A 23,423-nucleotide genomic window follows, 5' to 3' on the forward strand; every position below is an offset into this window, starting at 1 on the left:
CTGTTAGCCTACAGAAATGCGACACATGCAGTCACCAACCAGGCCCCGGCCATGTTGTTCTTTAACCGAAGGTTGAGATCTCGTCTGGATTTGCTTAGACCAAATGTACGAAGAGATGTTGAGAGTAAGCAATTCCAGCACATCAATGAGAAGCCGACAAGGAGCTTCAATGTAGGGCAACCAGTCTTGGCCCGCGACTACCGAACAGAGAAATGGCAACCAGGAACGATATGCACACGGCAGGGGCCACTAATGTTCACAGTGGATGTTGGGGAGAACATTGTGAGACGCCATGCTGACCAGATCCTAGAGTCACAGGAACGAGTCAACCCCATGTCTCGGCCATACGTACCTGGTGAGGAACCCGACGTACAGGTCGCATCTACCTCAGAAACAATAGCATTGGAAGCTGATGAATCAACTGACGACAGGGTGCTAGAATCGCCTCCGCACCAAGAGTGAGACACTCGGGGAAGGCTGTTAAGTCTGTGTGTTCCAGTTGTATTAAGATTAATTACTGACACAGACTACAAGAATAAAGTTCAACAGGTCTTTACTGGTTGGAGGTCAGGACTATACTAAATACAATATCACTAGACAGTACTTATATACCGGTGGTCACCACCGGTATTACGTATACAGCAGCCAGAGAAAGTAGTACATCTCTTAAGGTGGAACAGGCTTAAGTTCTCTTAAGGTGGGACAGGTTACATACACCACAATCCTCCCTTTTTAGCTTAACAGTCATATCCCCATTTAACATAACATAATAACATATATACATATATAACTTCAGGTATAAACAGTTCAAAGGTTCAGTCTCTCAGGAGGCCTTCTGATTCGGTTTGGATAACGCCTTTCAGTGGTCTCTGATTCTTGTTGCTGAGGTGACTCTTCTTGTTGGTTTCCTATGTATTGGACGTCATCATCAGGTACAGTCCCTGCCGAGGTAGATGCTTCAGGTTCATTAACGTCTTCCACAGTTGTCTCTGTCGCAACCATGGGTTCGACCCTTGCTCTTGATTCTACCAGTTGATCCGCATGACGCCTTATCACATTGTTACCAATATCTACTGTGTACATCAGAGGTCCTTGTCTGGCCCGAATTGTTCCGGACTGCCATTTTTCGTTTCCATAGCCCCTTGCCAACACTGGTTGTCCTACGTCGAAACTTCGAGTGGACTTGTTATTAATATGCCGGAACTGTTTGTTTTCCACTTCCCTCCGCACATTTGGTTTTAACAAGTCCAACCTGGACCGCAACCTCCTGTTATAAAACATCATGGCAGGACTTTGGTTAGTCACTGCATGAGCGGTGTTTCGATATGCCATTAGGAAATTGTCCACCTTGTGTTGTAACGGAATCTGATCATCGTTCATGGCCTTTATTGCCTTTTTGAATGTTTGGACAAATCTCTCGGCCAACCCGTTTGTCGCCGGATGATATGGGGCAGAGGTATAATGTTTCACCCCATTCTTCTTTAAGAATTTTTGGAATTCTTCCGACACGAACTGTGGTCCGTTGTCCGAACATATCTGTTCTGGCAATCCGTTCCTTGCGAATATTGTTCTTAACACCGCAATTGTCTTTTCTGAAGTAGTGGTATTCATCTTGATCACTTCTGGCCATTTGGAATGTGCGTCCACCGCAATTAGGAACATGGAGTCCATGAATGGACCAGCAAGGTCAATATGTACGCGTTGCCATGGGGCTGAAGGCCATTCCCATGGGTGTAGCGGTGCGATCGGAGGTGCATTTTGCACTTTTTGGCACCCAGTGCAGCTTTTTGTCAACTCCTCTATCTGTTGGTCAATGCCCGGCCACCATACATAAGCCCTAGCAAGACTTTTCATCTTAACTCCCCCCAGATGACCTTCATGCAGTTCCTTTAGAACTCTTTCCCGTAACTTGGGAGGAATAATCACTCTTGTCCCGTACATCAAAGTACCATGGCAGACGGACAGCTGGTCTCGCCTTGCCGAGAATGCCGGTAACAGAGGATCACCATGTGTTGGCCATCCCTTCACTGTCACCTCGTAAACTCGGGACAGTGTCGGGTCGTTCCTGGTTTCTCTTTCAATACTTGCATTGGTGACTGGTAAACACTCGATGATGGTCGAATGAAATAACTCAACAGGGTCAACTTTCGTCGTCTCTTCTGCTTCAGGTAGTGGCAGGCGCGACAGCCCATCAGCATTGCCATGCTGCTTTGTACCTTTGAATTCTATTTGATATTGATGTGCCCCTAGGAAAAGGGACCATCTCTGGAGTCGCTGTGCTGTCATCACCGAAACACCCTTCTTAGGGTTAAAAATGGATACCAACGGCTGATGGTCTGTCAGAAGTGTGAATTTTTGGCCCTGCAGGTAATGATTAAACTTCTTCACTCCCCATACAAGGCTGAGAGCCTCCCTATTGATCTGCGCATAGTTGCGCTCAGCGGAGGTCAATGATCTGGATGCAAACGCGACTGGCCTTTCCATGCCATTTGGCAACTTGTGTGAGAGTACTGCCCCAATACCATATGGAGAGGCATCACAAGCCAACTGAATAGGCAGTGTCGGGTTGAAGTGAGCCAACACTTCCTCTGAGGTGATCAATTCTTTGCTTTTGCGAAATGCCTTCTTACAGTTTTCGCTCCACTCCCATGGTACCCCCTTCTGTAAAAGAGCGTTCAGCGGGTGCAGTACCATGGATAGATTCGGTAGAAACTTATGGTAATAGTTAATCAATCCCAGAAACGACCTCAACTGAGAGACATTATCCGGAGCGGGAGCCTTTACAACTGCCTCTATCTTGTCAGGAGACTTATGAAGCCCCTCCCGGTCAATGACATGACCACAGTACGAGATCCGCTTCTGAAAGAACTCACATTTCTGCCGATTAACTCTAAGTCCATACTCTTTCAGTCTGTTGAGCACCAGTTCCAAGTTTGCGAGGTGTTCTTCATCACCATCACCTGTAATCAGAATATCATCCAGGTAACATTGTGTGCCTGGAATTCCCTGTAATACCTGCTCCATGGCCCTCTGCCAAATTGCCGGAGCCGATGCCACTCCAAAAACCAGCCTATTATACCGGTACAAACCTCTATGCGTGTTGATCGTGAGGTACTGGCGTGACTCTTCTTCAACCTCCATCTGCAAGTACGCCTGCGCCAGGTCTATCTTGGTGAAGTGTTTCCCGCCAGACAACGAAGCAAAAATATCCTCAATCCGCGGAAGCGGATACTGCACCGTGTGAAGCACCGGATTAACGGTGATCTTGAAATCTCCACAGATGCGAACCTTCCCTGGTTCTCCTGGCTTGTTGCTCGAAGGACGTTTCATAACGGGAACAATGGGCGTAGCCCACTCACTCCAATCTACCTTAGACAGTACACCTGAACGTTCTAGCGCTTCCAGTTCCGCTTCTACAGTAGGTCGTATTGCATAGGGTACCGGTCTGGCTTTAAAAAATTTTGGTTGTGCATGTTCATCAATCTTGATGTTTGCTGTAATTCCTTTCAGTGTTCCCAGTCCTTGCTGGAACACCTCTTTAGCATCATCCAATATTTTGGACAATCGTTTAGGTTTGACATCTGTTTCCCCGGAATCTACCGTTAGTGCTTTTAAGGAGTGCCAGTCCATATTCATTTTCCTAATCCACTCCCGTCCCAGTAGTGGTGGACCTCCTTCAGGTAGCACATATAAGTCCATTACTTGGCTTTCTTCGCCCTTGTGGACCACTTTTACCTCTATCTTTCCGATGGGGTACACTCTTTGCCCCGTGTATGTTTTCAATATAATCTCCGTATCCCGTAGGGGAATATGTTGGAATAACCTTTTGTAATCTTTCTTATTCATGACCGTCAATGCCGATCCAGTGTCCAATTCCATCTTTACTTGGACTCCTGCTATCTGGAGAGTGACCCAAATTGTCTGGAGATCTGCATCCTTACCAACGTTGTGTACTCTTAAGCTACCCAGTTCATTACTGCTAGCGTCTGAATCTGACTTCTGTTCGTTCGAACTGGTCTTTGTCACCTTGTGCACCTTTATGTATTTTCCTTGCGGTGACTTTTTGTTGCTGGTCTTCTTTCCTGACCGGCATACTTTAGCTATGTGGCCAAGCCTGCCACACGTTCTGCATTCTTGGTTTTTAAACCAACACTGGTTCTGATCGTGTGTTGCCTTTCCACAACGATAACATTTTACAGTACTCAAACCCAATTTATTTGTACTGAGTTCCGGTGACCGTAGCTGCATTACTGCCGTGCCTCTCGCTGCGGCTTCGTCTGCTGCTGCCATAGTGACCGCTTTCTCAAGCGTCAGCTCATTCTCCTCGAGCAGTCGCTTTTGTGTATCTTCTTTTAATAATCCACACACAAATTTATCTCTTAGCGCTTCTGTTAGTCCCATTCCAAACTGACAGTACTTTGCTAGCTTACGCAATTCCATTAAATATTCAGCATTGCTTTCATCCTTCAGCTGCCTTCTGCTGTAAAATTTAAATCGTTCCGCTAGCATCAGCGGCGTGGGGTTTAGATGATTTTTCAGGACAGTAACAATCTCCTCGAACGTCTTATCCGCCGGTTCATCTGGTGATAAAAGGTGTTTCAATTGCCCGTATGTCTTCGCACCCATTAAGTTTAATAATGTTGGTGCTTTCTCTTCATCTGGAATTTTATTTGCTTTACAATAATTTTGTATGCGTTCTACATACATGGCCCAATCTTCGATGTCGCTATCAAAGGTATTAATGTTCCCATGTTTAGGCATCGTTGCAATTTATTTTATCCCAAGAAGGCGGCTTCCCGCTCTTGTCTTCGTCCTCCGCCTACAAAATGGCGGTTTTCCCGCGCTTGGCGGTCTTCACCCTCTGGCTGCAATGGCGTTTGGCATGCCGCTGCTGCTCCCCTTTCCCAGCGGTTAGTAACTCCCCCGACGCTGTCTCCGCTTCACCGCGGCTCCCTCGGGCATTCGCGCTTCCCCGATGTCGCGCCTCGCAGCCCTTCTTGCAGCCCGGTTATTAGCACCGGCTGCATTCGCCTTCACCGCGGTGCTCGCGCCTTCAGTCGCCCCAGACGCTGCGCCTTTTTGGCCTGAAAGCGGCCCGGCCCTTATCACCAGCCGCGATCGATCTCACCGCCCTTATTCCTCCGTCTTCCTCCCCCGTCTGTACAGCCAACGCGGCCGACTTTCTGCTCGCGTCGCTGACCGGCTTACCCACCACCGAGGTAGAAAGAAGATAGCTGACTGCCGCTGATGGAGGCTTCGAGTTCAGGATGTCTTCTGCACTCCGGGTTCTCGATGCCTGCCGCGCGACGTGTCTTCCAGCAGGGTGATGAGGGTGGATGCCTCTCTTCGACGCCCGTTCTGTGGACGAAGCCGCCGTGGATATAAACTGCCGCAGGGTAAGAATCGGACTCGTCGCCACTGTTAAGTCTGTGTGTTCCAGTTGTATTAAGATTAATTACTGACACAGACTACAAGAATAAAGTTCAACAGGTCTTTACTGGTTGGAGGTCAGGACTATACTAAGTACAATATCACTACACAGTACTTATATACCGGTGGTCACCACCGGTATTACGTATACAGCAGCCAGAGAAAGTAGTACATCTCTTAAGGTGGAACAGGCTTAAGTTCTCTTAAGGTGGAACAGGTTACATACACCACAAAGGCGTTATCCAGAAAGAATCAGGAAGCCTCCCCAGAGACTGAATATATGAATGGACTATTTTCATACAACATTGTATATTAAAAATGTTAATTGTTAAATGAGTATTATGGTACTGTTAATCTAAAAGGGGAGGAATTGTAATGTATGTAATGTATATATACCTTAAGGGAGAGAACTACTTTTTACAGCTCCTGTATACTGTAGTACCGGCAGTGACCACACCTGTATATAAACCCTGAGTAGTGATCTGTAAAGTTAGTTCTAGAGTAACCCTCATTCAGTAAACACCTGTTGAATCGTTCCCTGCAGTCTGTTGTCTGATTATTGAAGGACACAACATTAAGATACATGGATATAACACCTGCCTTGGTTCCATATCCCTTAACACCCTAACAATATCCTAAGAGGAAGGAAGGGAAGAACCCAAGAGGGAAAGAAGTGTGATTACACATATCCCAGCACCCACTGCAGAAAGGCATTGGGGCAACAAGTTGCACATCGGCCCCCCTCCATCGTGGGTGGCACGTGGCTCGGCCTATCAAGGTTTTGCTGTTTATTTTCTCCATTTTTCCAGTTGTGCTGTTTTCGGTGGTGGAGGGAGTTCAGTGTGTTCTATCAAAAATAAGAGTAAAGCCTCTAAGCTCTGGAATTCCCTCCCTAAACCTCTCCCCCTCTCCACCTCTCTCTCCTCCTTTAGGATGCTTCTTAAAACCCAACTCTCTTTTTCTGTCTTAATATCTCCTTATGTGGCTCGGTGTCAAATGTTTTTACAAAGCACCTTGGGACGTTTTACTACATTAAAGGTGCTATATAAATGCAAGCTGTTGTTGTAAACCTCAAATCTGGTGCTGTCACTTTAACAAACTCACTGGACCAGCTGTGTTCAATCAAAGTGCACGTGGGTTGGGAATCATTCAGTCTGGAGTGTAGGCATTTTCTCTTTTCGTTACACTGCGGGCAGCTCAGAAACATAATCGGACATTATTAAAAGGGAAAGCCTGAAGATTAACATCCGTAAGAGATCCCACCAGCTTTCTCATCCATTAAAATGAATGAATGGAAACTCAGCAAGCTCGATTACAAGGTGCATTCCTCCCTGCCCAGTTCTCCCTGTTTGCTTCACCCAGACGCTCTAATATGAACAGGTGTAGGAACTGGAAAATCTCCTCCTGTGGCTCCAGACCAGGGTTATAATGTTCGTCAGAAACATCAAGTTATACAACAAAAACACTTATATAAGCGCCACTAATGCAGTAAAGCGTGTCAAGACGCTTCACAGGAGCGATTATCAAACAAAATTTGACACCGTGCCACATAAGGAGATATTAGGGCAGGTGGCCAAAAGCTTGGTCAAAGAGGTAGGCTTTAAGGAGCATCTTAAAGGAGGAAAGAGAGGTAGAGGCGTGGAGAGGTTATGGGAGGGAATTCCAGAGCTTAGGGCCTTGGCAGCTAAAGGCACGGCAACCAATGGTGGAGCATTTAAAATCGAGAATGCTCAAGAGGCCAGAATTAGAGGAGCGTAGAGATCTCGGAGGGTTGTGGGGCTGGAAAAGAAAGACTTACATTTATATAGCACCTTTCACGACCACCGGACGTCTCAAAGTGCTTTACTTTTGGAGTGTAGTCACTGTTGTAATGTGGGAAATGCGGCAGCCAATTTGCACATAGCAAGCTCCCACAAACAGCAATGTGATAATGACCAGATAAACTGTTTTTGTTATGTTGATTGAGGGATAAATATTGGCCAGGGCACCAGGGATAACGCCCCTAACTCTTCTTCAAAATGGTGCCATGGGATCTTTTACGTCCACCTGAGAGAGCAGATGAGGCCTCGGTTTATCGTCTCATCCAAAGGACAGCACCTCCGACAGTGCAGCACTCCCTCAGCACTGCACTGGAGTGTCAGCCTAGATTTATGTGCTCAAGTCCCTGGAGTAGGACTTGAACCCACAACCTTCTAACTCAGAGGCGAGTGTGCTACCAACTGAGACACGGCTGACACAGAATATTACAGGGATAGGGAGGGGCGAGGCCATGGAGGGATTTCAAAACAAGGATGAGGATTTTAAAAATCGAGGCATTGCCGGGCCTGGAAACAGTGAGCACAGCCCCGGAAAAAGAGTGGAATAAATAGGAAAACGCGAAGTTTCACCAGGCAGCATCTTCAGAAGTGACAAAATAAAAGTTGAGGTAAGTTTTAAATGACAGCGAAAGCAGCAACAGGTGTTGCGAATGAAAAGTCAACAAAACCACTTAACTAGTGATGGAGTCAGCTGACAGGAAGAGGATTTTACAGAATAATAATGCAGTTCTGTTTCTGTTATCAAGTTTTATAAAAATTATATATTATTGCTATTCACAATAGTGCTTGGTGCCACTTGTGACCCACTTCCATGTCATCCCTGGTCCTTAGACGATCAGCTAATCCATGTGTCCGTTTATAACCCACCTGGGTGGGAGTGGGCGTTGCCAGAACTGGGGTGCAGTGCTGTTCTCCCTCTTTCTCTGACCAGTAAGAGGAATCATTTTGGAAAATAGTGCTGTTCAAGCATCCGTAGAGCAAATAAAAGGGCCCTGTCAAAGCTACAGTTTTGATAAGACTGTCAGTGCTGTAGTTCTTGTTCCTCTGATTGCAAAGTGCCTGACCTTTAATGGGTAACCACCGCGGATGACCTATTTGAAACCAGGAGCTCGTCATTGAGGGAGTTGTGGGTGCAGACTTTTTTTTTATATTCCTTCATTCTTGGGATGTGGGTGTTGTTGGGAGGCCAGCATTTATTGCCCATCCCCAGTTGCCCTTGAGAAGGCGGTGGTGGGCCTTCTTCTTGAACCGCTGCAGTCCATGTGGTGAAGGTACTCCCACAGTGCTGCTAGGGAGGGAGTTCCAGGATTTAGACCCAGCGACGAAAAAGGAACGGCTGAACTTGCATCGCATCCTTCTGTCAGAGCATTCCTGAGAATAGTTCTTGGACAAGACACAACTGGAAGGTTGTGTTTCTGAACAAAACCAATATACACTAATCATGTCATTTGCTGATAATTAACTCTTTGTTACCATTAGCAGCGCTGCTAATGGTAACAGTCATTAATCTTTCAGTGAGCATATCAGTGACATGGAGTGCACCATTCTAACCCAAGATGGATCTAACTTGTCCTTAAAACTCACAGTATTAACTCAGTAAGTAATCTAACTTATTGCTCATTCCATATTTCTGAATTGCTCAATAAGGTGTTAGCTGTGGCTCAGTGGGTAGCACTCTCATCTCCGAGTCAGAAGTTTGTGGGTTCATGTCCCACTCCAGACACTTGAACACAAAATTTAGGCCGACACTCCAGTGCAGTACTGAGGGAGTGTTGCACGGCCGGAGGTGCCGTCTTTCACATGTGACGTTAAACAGAGGCTCCAACTGCACTCTGGGCATAAAAGATCTCATGGCACTATTTCAAAGAAGGGCAGGGGCGTTCTTCCTAGTGTCTCATTTATCCCTCAACTAACACCACTTCAACAGATTATTTGGTCATTATCTCTTGCTGTTTGTGGGAGCTTGCTGTGCTCAAATAGGCTTCTGCGTTTCCTACAGTGACTACACTTCAAAAAAACTACATCATTGGCTGCAAAGCATTTTGGGTTGTCCTGAGGTTGTGAAAGGTTCTATATAAATGCAAGTCTTTCTTTTTTATTCTTTAAGAAGCCATCCAAGCCCCTCTGTGTAACTATTATTCTTTATAAAGTTGAAATCCAGGTTTGCAATATTAGTAACAAATGCAGGTAACGGGCTCCTATAAGAATTCTCTGTTTGCTACTTTAACGGAGGCATTTAATCCGTTTAAAATAATTAAAGCCTTAATTAAAATAACGGTCAAAGGATTTTCATGTGAGCACATTAACATTTCCTTGTTATCACACCGCACTATGGGAGAGAAATTGAGTATAGCCCCGTTTGGGGCGCCAGCCTCGCCAGGGCGCTAAAAGCCGCGCCCCGGAAACATTCTCGCCCCCGCACCGGAAATTGAGTGGTTATGCCCCAAAGGGAAGCGCGGCGCTACTGGAGGCGCCCCGCCTCCCTCTTGGGGCGCTGCGAGTGAATATCGTGGCGCTACGTGCCGCAGTGCCACACGCTGCGGCACATCGCGCTGCGGTATTGCAGGCCTTCCTCCCCTTCTTAAAGGGGAGGGGCCTTGTGCTGCGCAATCTGGGGCCCAGCTGGGCCCCCGGGGATCGGGAGTGCAGGTAAAAGAGCCCGGCACCGAAGAGAAGTGCCGGGCTCTTGGAGCGCAGCTGGCACTCCGCGGGGGGGGGGGTTCAGGAGGCCAGGGACTGGAGCGCAGGCAGGTGCTGGCAGGCGGCCAACAACAAAAATGGCCGCCCCGCACCTCACCTTTAATTTGCGCCTCCTCGGCTGCAGGTACGCCACCCTGACCCTGTCGGACATAGCGTCCGGTGGTAAATCAGGGGGCGCTGCCGAATATCGCGGCCGGGGCGTCAGCGAGGCGATGCGCACACCGATGACATCATCGGCAGCGGCGCAGCGCTAACAGTTAGCGCCACCACTAACGTCCCGCGGAATTTAGCGGGAGGCGTGGGCGGTGCCGCGCCCGGGCGCTAGTTGGTTTGCGCCCCACTTAGCGCCCTCTTAAGGTGCTAATGGGTGGCGCAACCAACCGAATTTTTCCCCCATACTGCACATGCAGCAAGCATTATTATATTCTGTATGAAATTGGGGTGTTAACTAATGAACGTTATCTAACATTCCACTTCCTCTCTAATCAGTTTAAAGGTGAAGGAAGCCATGGGGTCATTCTATTCCTGTACAGTTTACTCTTCTCAAGGACTCTGGAAAGGTAAGAGAGTTGATAGTACTGTGGGACTTCAATCTTTCAAAAGTACAATAGCATTTCTGTACCAAAGATTGAAGCGTTTTATTTATTAAAAGTTGCTCAGAGGATCACACAAGCTAAGAATTGTTCATGAAAAGAAGAAAAAACGTAATTGGCCCAGAAATTCTGTTCTCAGCCCTCCTGCGGGCGGAGGGCTGCGACCCTGAAAAATCTGTGCCTGGACCGGAGGGCTCCCGGGAGGTGCAGAATTCCGTTGCTGGGCCTCCTCAGATTGCCAGTGTGCAGTGCTCGCGTATCCCAGAGGCGCAGCTAGTTCGCAGCATCCCTGGGATCACGTGGGCCATGGGGAGCCAATCAGAGCAGGGAATCTCCATTCATAGATTTGACAGGAAGACCTGTCAAATCTATGGATAGAGATCGGCCTCAAAACATAAGTAAAACTTCAAATAATTTTTTTTTTAATCACATTTTCAAAATGACTATAAATTACATAAATTAACTATTTTAAACAAAAATTTAAATTTTTGAAAAAAATAATTAAAATTTTTAATGGGGCTAAAAATAAACTTGCTTATTTTAAAATGATAAATCAGTGGGAAAAAAATTATTTTACTTTCTTCACCTCTTACCTTGTTAAGAGCAGGCCTTGCGCCGGCTTTTCCAGGCACAGCTGTTTCAGACTTACCTGGACTGAAGCAACTGTTGAAAAAACGGACGTTGCAGCCGTACGCGCTGCCTATCCGGCGCAGGCGTTTGACCTGTGAAGCCCTTTCTTTGAAGAACGGAAGTTCCAGTTTCCAGCGCATGCGCAGTGCATGTGTAAAACCGGCCCTTCCGTTGGCCCTACGGGTGAGTACACAACGCGTACACACCCGTAGGGAACGGAATTTATGGGCCTATGTACAATACTAGCTTAATGCGCAGTACACGTTTTTCAGATGAGACGTTAAACCGAGGCCCCTGTCTACCCTCTCAAGTGAACGTAAATGACCCCAATGCACTATTTCGAAGAAGAGCAGGGGAGCTCTCCCCGGTGTCCTGGCCAATATTTATCCCTCAACTAACACCACTAAAAACAGATTATCTGGTCATTATCACATTGCTGTTTGCGGGAGCTTGCTGTGCGCAAATTGGCTGCTGCGTTTCCTATATTACAACAGTGACCACACTTCAAAAAGTACTTCATTGGATGTAACGCGCTTTGGGATGTCCTGAGGTCATGAAAGGCGCTATAGAAATGCAAGTCTTTCTTCTTTTTCTGAATGTGTGAAATGGTGTTTCTGTTGTGGGGCAGCAGGATAGTGCATGCCAGGGAGTTTTCGAACAATGGGGTTCATGCTCACAAGACTCCAGATGCTTTTAGGTCATGGTTTCATTGGATGGCATTGATTGGGAGCAGCAGAGGAGGGAAAATTTACATTTGAGTTGCCCTATTTGCCCTTCTATGCTTCTGAGTCTATTTTTTAACACTCCCTCTCTCCCTGTAAGATGTATCGGGTCTCTGCTAGGTGCTTCCCTCATTAGACTTATAAAGCGATGAATGATGGCATGGCTTATCGCAACGTTAACTGCCTCCCAGTCTCAACGCATCCGATTCTTCTGACGCGTTTGTGTCAACTTCTCCAAACGCAATCTGCTTGTGAATCTCTTTGTTGTGTGTGGGAGGGGCTCTTTCTGATGTATTGTCCTTTGTTACAGGCTCCATGAAGATATGGACAACACAACCTCTCATCTTTTGCAGTTAAGCCTGGGTAATTTCATTTGCAGACAAGTAAGTATTAATATCTTAAACTACAGGTTCTTTAATAATAAAAATCTGGTGGACTCTCCATCCTAACTCGCACCAAGTCCCGTTCACCCTTCACCCCTTGTGTTCACTGCCCCGTGTCCTCACTCGCACCAAGTCCCGTTCACCCTTCACCCCTTGTGTTCACTGCCCCGTGTCCTCACTCGCACCAAGTCCCGTTCACCCATCACCCCTTGTGTTCACTGCCCCGTGTCCTCACTCGCACCAAGTCCCGTTCACCCTTCACCCCTTGTGTTCACTGCCCCGTGTCCTCACTCGCACCAAGTCCCGTTCACCCTTCACCCCTTGTGTTCACTGCCCCGTGTCCTAACTCGCACCAAGTCCCGTTCACCCTTCACCCCTTGTGTTCACTGCCCCGTGTCCTAACTCGCACCAAGTCCCGTTCACCCTTCACCCCTTGTGTTCACTGCCCCGTGTCCTAACTCGCACCAAGTCCCGTTCACCCTTCACCCCTTGTGTTCACTGCCCCGTGTCCTCACTCGCACCAAGTCCCGTTCACCCATCACCCCTTGTGCTCACTGACCTACATTGGCTCCCGGTCCGGCAACGCCTCAATTTTAAAATCCTCATCCTTGTTTTCAAATCCCTCCATGGCTTTGCCCTTCCCTACCTCTGTAACCTCCTCCAGCCTTACAACCCTCTGAAAATTCTGTGCTCTTCCAATTCTGGCCTCTTACACATCCTTGATTTCCAGCACTCCACCATTGGTGACTGTGCCTTCTGTTGCCTAGGCCCTAAGTTCTGGAATTCCCTGCCTAAACCTCTCAGCCTCTCTACCTCTCTCTCTCCTCCGTTAAGACGCTCCTTAAAACCTATCTCTTTGACTAAGCTTTGGTCACCTGTCCTAATATCTCTTTATGTTGGTGTCAAATTTTGTTTTATAATGCTCCTGCGAAGCACCTTGGGACATTTTACTATGTTAAAGGCGCTATATAAATGCAAACTGTTGTTGTTGTTTGTTGTTGTGATGGCAGCAGAGGTGCTAAAAATGTCTTCACCTTTCCAGTTTTAGTGCTGTGCCTCAGAAAATAATCTAGATTCTAGCAAATTTTTATTTGTTCCTGGGATATGCGTCGCTGGCAAGGCCGACATTTATTGCCTATTCCTAATTGCTCTCGAGAAGGTGGTGGTGAGCCGCCTCCTTGAACCGCTGCAGTCCGCGACAACAGAATGGCTTGCTAGGCCATTTCAGAGGGCAGTTAAGAGTCAACCACATTGCTGTGGTCCAGACCAGATAAGAATGGCAGATTTCCTTCCCTAAAGGACATTCGTGAACCATATGGGATTTTACAATAATCTGATAGTTTCATGGCTACCAAATTTATTTAATTAACTGAATTTAAATTCCCCAGCTGCTGTGAGTGGGATTATGAACTCATGTCTCTGGATCATTAGTCCAGGCCTCATGGATTACTAGCCCAGTGACATTACCACTGTGCTACCATTCCCCTAATGTGTCAGCTAAAATTACATAGAATAACATAGAATGTACAGCACAGCAACAGGCCATTCGACCCAAATGGTCTATGATGGAGTTTATGTTCCACACGAGCCTCCTCCCACTCTGCTTCATCTCATCCTATCAACATATCCTTCTATTCCTTTCTCCCTCATGTACTTATCTAGCTTCCTCTTAAATGTATCTCTGCTATTCGCCTCAACTACTCCTTGTGGTAGGGAGTACCACATTCTAACCACTCTCTGGGTAAAAGATCTTTCACCTGAATCTTCTACTGGATTTATTAGTGACTATCTTATATTTCTGGTCCCTAGTTATGGTCTCCCCCACAAGTGGAAACATCTTCTCTGCATCTACCCTACCAAACCCTTCATAATTTTAAAGACCTCCATTAGGTCGCCCCTCAGCTTCCTCTTTTCTAGAGAAAAGAGCCCCAGCTTGTTCAGTATTTCTTGATGGGTATAACCTCTCAGTTCTGATATCATCCTTGTGGATCTTTATTGCACCTTCTCCAGTGCCTCTTTATCCTTTTTGTAATATGGAGACCAGAACAGTGTACGGTATTCTAAGACTGTCCAAAGGCCAAGGAACCTGCAGTGGTTCAGGGAACACCTTGAGTCATTGTAAGGTATAGGAGCACCATCTGTACACACGGGGGAGGGGGGAAAAACCCTGCACATCCTATTGGTCACAGCAACGTCACATGCAAGCAAGGCTGCAGTGTTTGTGCAATGTACACCTTTCAGTGTCAATTGCCTCACTGCATCTGGGTGCTTGCCAGGCACTGTGTTTTTGCTTCATTTTGTGCTGAACAAGGTGTTGGATATTAATGCAAAGGAATGGAACGTTAGTATGTTTCAGCGTCAAGTACATAGGATGACGTAGGATATACAACACAGAAACAGGCCATTCGGCCCAACCAGTCCATACCGGCGTTTATGCTCCACTCGAGCCTCCTCCCGTCTTTCTTCATCTAACTCTCTATCAGCGTAACCTTCAATTCCCTTCTCCCTCATGTAAGCGCCTCTTAAATCCATCTATAATATTCGCTTCAACCATTCCTTGTGGTAGCGAGACTCCACATCCTCACCACTCTCTGGGTAAAGAAGTTTCTTCTGAATTCCCTATTGGATTTCCTGCTGACTGTCTTATATTGATGACCTCCAGCTTTGCTCTTCCCCACAAGTACTCCCAAGCTAGGTGCAAAGTAAAACTTACTCTATTCTGTCAGCTTGGCCCAGTGATAGCTCTCTCTTACTTCCGAGTCAGAAGGTTGTGAGTACAAGCCCCACTCCAGGGACTTGAGCAAATCATCTAAATTGACACCAGTGCAGTACTGAGAGCGGTCCTGCCCAAGGTCCTGTCTGCTTGTTCAGGTGGACGTAAGATCCCACAGCACCATTGGAAGAAGAGTAGGGAAGGTGTCCTGGACAAATTCTATTCCTCAATCAACAGCTCTAAAAGCAGATTAACGTGTCATTTATCTCATTGATGTTTGTGGGACCTTGCCTTGCACAAATGAGCTGCAGTGTTTGCTTACAAAACAACAGTGCCTACACTTCAAAAGCAATTTGTTGGCTGTGTGGCGCTTTGGGGCATCTTAAGGGCATGAGAGATACTATATAAAAGCAAATTCTTTCCTTATTTCTTTTCTCACTCTATTCTACCCGAGTCCCAACATCAGAAAAGCACATCCTACTGCACCAGCAGCACATTTTTCAATTTCCTTCTCTGGGCGGGAGTTCCAATTAGTGCCATATTAGGGTTTGTTTTGTATTGCGTATCGCTGCACACAAGAAAATGGGCTGATACTGCAAAAACTCATTTCACATAAGATCCTATAAGCCAACAGACATCAGTCTTGGCAGAATTTGAACCCAGAGTCATGGAAATGAAAGGCTCGTGTCCAACTCACAATATCCTCCAGTCCTCCACCAATCACTTTTTTTTTAAATCAAGACCTTAGGAATGTTAAAAGAGAAAATGCTGGAAATACTCAGCAGGCCAGGCAGCATCTGTGGAGAGAGAAACAGAGTTAACGTTTCAGGGCGATGACCTTTCGTGGGAAAGTATCCTGGTTCATGGGATTCCTGTGTTGATACCTTGGAGAATGTTTTTTCTGGTTTTGTGTCATCTTTTTAGGCCCTTATAAACCTAATGCTCACTGGGAGAGCCAGTCCGAATGTTTTCAATGGAGACCTTCAGTATGCTGACCGGGGTGCCCTGCTTAAAGAGCCACAACATGGAGTCCTTGCTCGAAGTGATGTGGGCTATCTCTACTGGAACAGACATGAGCTGGACCGTGATAAGCTCCCACAGGTAATTTCTTACTTTTCTGGTGCTGTAAAGCTGGGGCTATGTGCAACTTGTCTTAAAGGGGAAGGAACGTCTTAGGTAAGATTTTTATCCCAGTGCAGACCCACCACATTGGGCTTTCCTGGTGTATGAAAGCCAGCAACATTCCCTTGAGTACAGAAGATTAAGGGGTGATCTAATCGAGATGTTTAAGATGATTAAAGGAGTTGTTAGGGTACATTGAGAGAAACGATTTCCTCTGCTGGGGGTGGGGGGGGGATGTCAGGACATGGGGGGCATAACCTTAAAATTAGAGCTAGACCATTCAGGGGTGATGTCAGGAAGCACTTCTTCACACAAAGGATAGTGGAAATCAAGAACACTCTGCCCCAAAAAAGCTGTTGAGGCTGGGGGTCAATTGAAAAGTTCAAAACTGAAATTATAGATTTTTGTTAGGCAAGGGTTATAAGGGTTACGGAACCAAGACGGGTAGTTGGAGTTAAGAGACAGATCAGCCATGATCTAACTGAATGGCAGAACAGCCTCGAGGAGCTGAATGGCCTGCTCCTGATCCTATGTTCCTAGCAGAAAACTGCCCAAAATTTGGTCCGAACTGGTAATAAATTGGCAGTGTCGGCAGGATCCTGGTGTTCTCTTCGGTCTCTCCTATATGAGTGGAGAGGCAACTTGCTGCCATGGCTCAACCAGACCTGGTGTGAAGCTGGCTGCCTGTAGGAGCAGCCTGGGGCTGACGGTCCCTCCAACATCCGTACAGTTCCCATGGGGAAAGCATGAGTCCTCAGCCCAGCAACTCTCCGTCACAGTATGGTTGCGATCGTTGCCACGGGTGCTGACTTTTTGATGGGGCGCCAAACTAAGGTTCAGGTAGATGTTGAAGGTCCTGTGGTACTATTTGAAGAAGAGAGGAGGTTCTTCAGGTGTTCTCGCCCCAACATTCCTCCTTCAACAAACACCATCAGAAATAGATTAACTGGTCATCCATCTCATTGGCTACAGATTAACTGGTCATCCATTTCATTTGCTATTCTTGGGACATAGTTGTGTGAAAACTGGTTGCTTTGGTTGTCTACACAACAGTGACTGTGCTTCAGATGTAATTTGCTGGTTATGTAAACACTTTGGGGTATGAATACAATTCTTTCTTTCTTAGGTAAAAAGAGATATCGTTGATTAAACTTTCTCTTTGATTCACCGGCTGTTGAACTCCCTGACATGAATCAGCCATTCATGTGGAAATGACTTATGAAATAATACTGGGCGGCCTGCGGGTGGCGCTGTCCAGGGAGAGTATAAATACTCGGGCACGGGCCCAGCTTGCTCAGGACATTCTTTAACAGGAACTAGTGAAGGACACAACTAGATCTCCATGTTGTAAAACAGTTGATTAAAGCTTTGTTTAACGCTTAGACCAAGTGCCTAGTAGTTTTCTTACGTCACTCCCTTACCCACAAATTGATCCACAGGGGAAGGTGCCGATCGGTCAAACTATGATCTGAAGCCTTCGTACAAATGAAGGGTATTTTTCCGACTTCACATTCGCTATAGGGAGCCTTGCCCAAATTTTTGTTATGTGCTCCCTGTGGGCAAAGTACCCGCCTGGGAGTGTGAAATTGGAAAACTGCCCCATGTGACTTTATGTATTGTTTTATGAACTTAAGAGCTTCCAAGTAGATCTCCTTTTCTTAATGGGTAACCTAAATGAAGGTCCAAGACCCATATTGCAGGATGCTACTAAGGTTGAGAGAAGCATGAGGTAAATTGAGAAATAACTGTGAGTTGAAACTAAGCTTGCATTATAAAAACCTGCAGATTGTGGGAGGAAGGGGAAGACTGGGAGATGAGGCCTAAAAGGTACACTCTGCATAATGATCCACCTCTCCAGAGACCAGAAAACATGCTGCACTTTATTGTTGGTGCAGCTGTCAAGTTGTGCCACCTCTTTGTTGCTAAGAAACCCACGGAAGCTTACGCAAATATTTCATTAATTTAGCAAAACCAAGCGTAAACTTGGCAGCCAATGTCCCTACTTTTCACTGAGATTCTTCAAGGTTTCTCAACTGCATTTTACTTGCAGTCTGTGCGTGGTTTTGTTCGATATTCACCTTCAAACCATTTTTTGTATGTGTGTCTTGTTTTGGATCTCACAGGACTCCTTACTGTTTCAATCACCAAGTCCTTTCAAAAGACTTGCATTGAACCCGGCAACTCTTGATGCATGTTCAATAGGCATTTCTTTTGACTTGCAGCGACATCCATAAAGTAAAGGATTTTTTTTTTCATTTCCTCCCGTTTAAGAATTTTAGGCTGTTATGGTCGTTGGCACTTAGATAGATGCGATCGGGCTAATTTTCCTGTTCCTGTGCTTGGGGCTTTTGGATTATCTAGACATTTAGATTATTTAGACAAGTTGAGTGAGTGGGCAAATACACGGCAGATGCAGTATAACGTGGATAAATGTGAAGTTATCCACTTCGGTAGGAAAAACAGAAAGGCAGAGTATTACTTAAATGGTGATAGATTGGGAAATGCTGATGTACAGAGGGACCTGGGTGTCCTTGTACACCAGTCACTGAAAGCAAACATGCAGGTGCAGCAAGCAGTTAGGAAGGCAAATGGTATGTTGGCCTTCATTGCAAGAGAATTCGAGTACAGGAGCAAGGATGTTTTACTACAGTTGTACAGGGCCTTGGTGAGACCACACCTGGAGTATTGTGTGCAGTTTTGGTCTCCTTACCCAAGAAAGGATATACTTGCCATAGAGGGAGAGCAGCGAAGGTTCACCAGACTGATTCCTGGGATGGCAGGACTGTCATATGAGGAGAGATTGGGTCGACTAGGCCTGTAACATAGAAACATAGAAGATAGGAGCAGGAGTAGGCCATTCGGCCCCTCGAGCCTGCTCCGCCATTCAATGCGATCATGGCTGATCATCCAAATTCAGTACCCTGTCCCTGCTTTCTCCCCATATCCCTTAATCCCTTTAGCCTTAAGAAATATATCTAACTCCTTCTTGAATATATTTAATGAATTGGCCTCAACTGCCTTCTGTGGTAGAGAATTCCACAGGTTCACCACTATCTGGTTGAAGAAATTCCTCCTCATCTCTGTCCTAAATGGCTTACCCCTTATCCTTAGACTGTGACCCCTGGTTCTGGACTCCCCGACCATCGGGAACATCCTTCCTGCATCTAGTCTGTCTAGTCCTGTTAGAATTTTATAAATTTCAATGAGATCCCCTCTCATTCTTCTAAACTTCAGCGAGTACAAGCCCAATCAACCCAATCTCTCCTCATATGTCATTCCTGCCATCCCAGGTATCAGCCTGGTGAATCTTCGCTGCACTCCTTCCATGGCAAGAACATCCTTCCTCAGATAAGGCGACCAAAACTGCACACAATACTCAAGATGTGGTCTCACCAAGGCCCTGTACAACTGCAGCAAGACATCCTTGTTCCTGTACTCAAACCCTCTCACTACGAAGGCCAACATACCATTTGCCTTCTTAACCACCTGCATGCTTACCTTCAGCGACTGGTGCACAACGATGCCCAGGACTCTTTGCACTTCCCCTTCTCCCAATCTATTGCCATTCGGATAATAATCTGCCTTCTTGTTTTTGCCACCAAAGTGGATAACCTCGCATTTATCCACGTTATATTGCATCTGCCATGCTTCTGTCCAATCACCCAACCTGTCCAAATCATACTGGAGTTTCTCAGCATCCTCCTCACAGCACACATGCCCACCCAGCTTTGAGTCTTCTGCAAACTTGGAGATATTACATCTAGTTCCCTTGTCCAGATCATTAATATATATTGTGTATAGCTGGGGTCCAAGGACCGATCCCTGCGGTACCCCACTAGTCACTGCCTGCCACTCGGAAAAAGACCCGTTTTTTCCAACTCTTTGCTTTCTGTCTGCCAACCAGTTCTCTATCCAAGTCAATACCTTGCCCGCAATCCCATGTGCCTTAACTTTACACGCTAATCTCTTATGCGGGACCTTATCGAAAGCCTTTTGAAAGTCCAAATACAACACATCCACTGGTTCTCCCTTGTCTATTTTACCAGTTACATCCTCAAAAAATTCCAGTAGATTAGTCAAGCACAATTTACCTTTTGTAAATCCATGTTGACTTTGTCCGATCCGGTCACTGTTTTCCAAGTGCTCTGCTATTACATCTTTTACAATGGACTCTAGCATTTTCCCCACTACCGATGTCAGGCTTACCGGTCTGTAATTCCCCGTTTTCTCTCTACCACCTTTTTTGAACAGTGGGGTAACATTAGCTACCCGCCAATCCATGAGTACTGTTCCAGAGTCGATCGAATTTTGGAAGATGACCAGTATTCACTAGAGTTTAGAAGAATGAGAGGGGATCTCATTGAAACGTATAAAATTCTGACAGGGCTAGACAGACTAGATGCAGGGAGGATGTTTCCCCTGGCTGGGAGGGTCTAGAACGAGGGGTCACAGTCTCAGGATACAGGGTAGGACATTTAGGACTGAGATGAGGAGAACTTTCTTCACTCAGGGTGGTGAACATGTGGAATTCTCTACCACAGAAGGCTGTGGAGGACAAGTCACTGAATATATTTAAGAAGGAGATAGATCGATTTCTAGACAAAAAAGGCATCCAGGGGTATGAGGAGAGAGCGGGAATATGGTATTGAGATAGAGGATCAGCCATGATCATATTGAATGGCAAAGCAGGCTCAAAGGGCCGAATGGCCTACTCCTGCTCCTATTTTTCTATGTTTCTATCTAGGTGCAGCAAATACAGGAAACTCAGGTGGGGAGAGGTGCCTGTCTGCAAGGGAGCCCAGCTCATTTTTACATCTGCGTAAATGACCGGACAGAAAATAGGGAGGGTTTCCTATAGGAGAGAGTGCTCCTCCTCCACAGATTCTCCTGCATAAGCTGCGCCCTGGAGATCCAATAGCCCCTTGTGCGGGGGACGGGAGTGTGTGCCCCAATGGTGCAGTTGTACATACTGGGCATAGTAATGTCACATGCTTTCAAATCGTGATGTTTTATAGTTCTCTCCCTCCCTTTCTGCCTTGGTGCGCTGGTTACAGGAACTGGGTTCTCACTGTGGAGGCCGCCAAGAAAGGGTCCTGACCATTTGGTACGTTTATAGCTTTGCAAGGTTGCATGTTGCTATGGTTACTGCAGGGTCATGAGCAGTTACAGTCTGCACTACCAACAAAAGAAGTCTTCCATTACACCTCATTTTATAAGATTCATAGAATTGCATAGAATTCAATAAGAATAAAACCGGACAGCATCGATCTTGGCACTGGCTACGGACATAACGGCACACCCAGCCCAGTCGACTCTGCAAAGTCCTCCTCACCAACATCTGGGGACTTGTGCCAAAATTGGGAGAGCTGTCCCACAGACTAGTCAAGCAACAGCCTGACATAGTCATACTCACAGAATCATACCTTTCAGCCAATGTCCCAAACTCCTCCATCACCATCCCTGGGTACGTCCTGTCCCACTAGCAGGACAGACCCACCAGGGGTGGTGGCACAGTGGTATACAGTCGGGAAGGAGTGGCCCTGGGAGCCCTCAACATTGACTCCAGACCCCACGAAGTCTCATGGCTTCAGGTCAAGCATGGGCAAGGAAACTTCCTGCTGATTACCACCTACCGCCCTCCCTCAGATGATGAATCAGTACTCCTCCATGTTGAACACCACTTGGAAGAAGCACTGAGAGTAGCAAGGGCACAGAATGTACTCTGGGTGGGGGACTTCAATGTCCATCACCAAGAATGGCTCGGCAGCACCACTACTGACCGAGCTGGCCGAGTTCTGAAGGGCATAGCCTGCGACACGTGGTGAGAGAACCAACATGAGGGAATAACCTACTTGACCTCATCCTCACCAATCTACCTGTCGCAGATGCATCTGTCTATGACAGCATTGTGCAGCGGTCATGAAGGGATAATTACTAGTCCCAGCCCTGTTAGGGCTGCCCCGGATCAGGTGTATTCCTCAGACGTTCACTTTCAACTAAAATTTGAGGTAGCCGAATCCTAAAGACGCTTAATTGGGTCTAAAGGTCCGGACTATCTCTCCCTAAAGGAAAGAAACAACCTGAAAATGTTACCACCCTCCAGATAGCACTTTTAATCAGTTTAGCTAGACTGCAACATTCCGGATATTATGAGGGTCCGGAAAACTCCCCCAGAATTCTGCAACTCCTCACCAAAGAGTGTGCAGAGATTGAGTTTGCGAGTTTGATACAGAAGTCTTATGTGAGACAATTCTAAAAATATATAGATTTAGTAAAGAACCGACATGTAATTTACAGTTGGTGAGTCAATTGCAACATTAATAATTCCAAAAAGAGAAAGCTTACAATCCTATTATCAGAGAACCTTACTCTCAAATCTCAACTTCGCTACAGTTTTACAGTTCTTAAAGTTCTATTCAGGATATCCACCAAAATCAAATACCTTTGATCCCTGAGGTACAAAGAGTTGGAGACTTACAGAGCCGGCTCTGAAGCCGAGAATCGCTTTGCCCCTTTAAAGCGAGTCTACTATCCCATTTGAGAGTTCAATATTTATACCCTTTTGCAGTGGTATTTCCTTTAAGGTTTTCTGCTGATGTAAGCTAATTATCTCTAGTCATTTTTCTGCTGACCCCTGCAATTCTTACAGTGACCTCAGCTGGTAGCATTACAGAATTATGTCTCTTCTCTAGGTGTTCTAAGTTTACCATAAAAAACGGTGTTACGGCAATTGTGTTTTTTACTTGTGTGATGAAATATTCCATTCATCACTGCCTGTGACTGTGGTCGGTTTCAGTGTCATTTCCCTTCCCCCAGTCCTCATTGTATTGTTTATTGGAATGTGCTGGAATGTGCTGTGTGTGTAGGGCTCCGCCCATACCTGGCCCCTTTTGTAAGCTAGCTCAGTCTGGCCTCAGTCTCCAGAAGGAAGATACCTCTCTCTCTTACGTGTTACTTTCTAAGTTAATAAAAGCCTTGTTTTGTTTTGCTAACATCGAGTCTCGGAATTATTGAGGCACATCAATTTGATGTCATTTTTACGAAGGCAGATGTTTCTTACTTTTATGTGATTCTTTACAAAGTGTAAATTAGAACACCTTATCCAGGGTGAACCATTGCATCATTCCGAAAGGTTCAGCCTACCAGAGCCTTTAACCTTCTGTTTCAATAAGGTTATTGATTCAGTGTCAACAACTTATCTTATCTCTATAGCCAGAATGCTTTCACAGCTTTTTCATAGTTCGGTTTCTAGATTTCCAAACCCAGTTTGTCATGTGTTAATAAGCCCAGAATTCTTTCATAGAATGGTGTAT

The 23,423-nt window shown here is 46.1% G+C and overlaps 1 protein-coding gene across 1 annotated transcript in view; it reads left to right on the forward strand.

The window, feature by feature from the left end:
• Nucleotides 1-23,423, forward strand: part of mindy4b (MINDY family member 4B) — an 87,454-nt gene that overhangs the window by 56,893 nt on the left and 7,138 nt on the right. The window contains exons 8-10 of the mRNA XM_085989598.1: nucleotides 10,437-10,507; nucleotides 12,203-12,275; nucleotides 15,913-16,089. Of these exons, the coding sequence (XP_085845724.1) occupies nucleotides 10,437-10,507; nucleotides 12,203-12,275; nucleotides 15,913-16,089 (321 nt within the window). The remainder of the gene's footprint in view (nucleotides 1-10,436; nucleotides 10,508-12,202; nucleotides 12,276-15,912; nucleotides 16,090-23,423) is intronic.

This window comes from Somniosus microcephalus, chromosome 6 (genome assembly GCF_052327205.1).
Source record: "Somniosus microcephalus isolate GS21.2 chromosome 6, FLI_Smic_1.0, whole genome shotgun sequence".
NCBI classification, from domain to species: domain Eukaryota; kingdom Metazoa; phylum Chordata; class Chondrichthyes; order Squaliformes; family Somniosidae; genus Somniosus; species Somniosus microcephalus.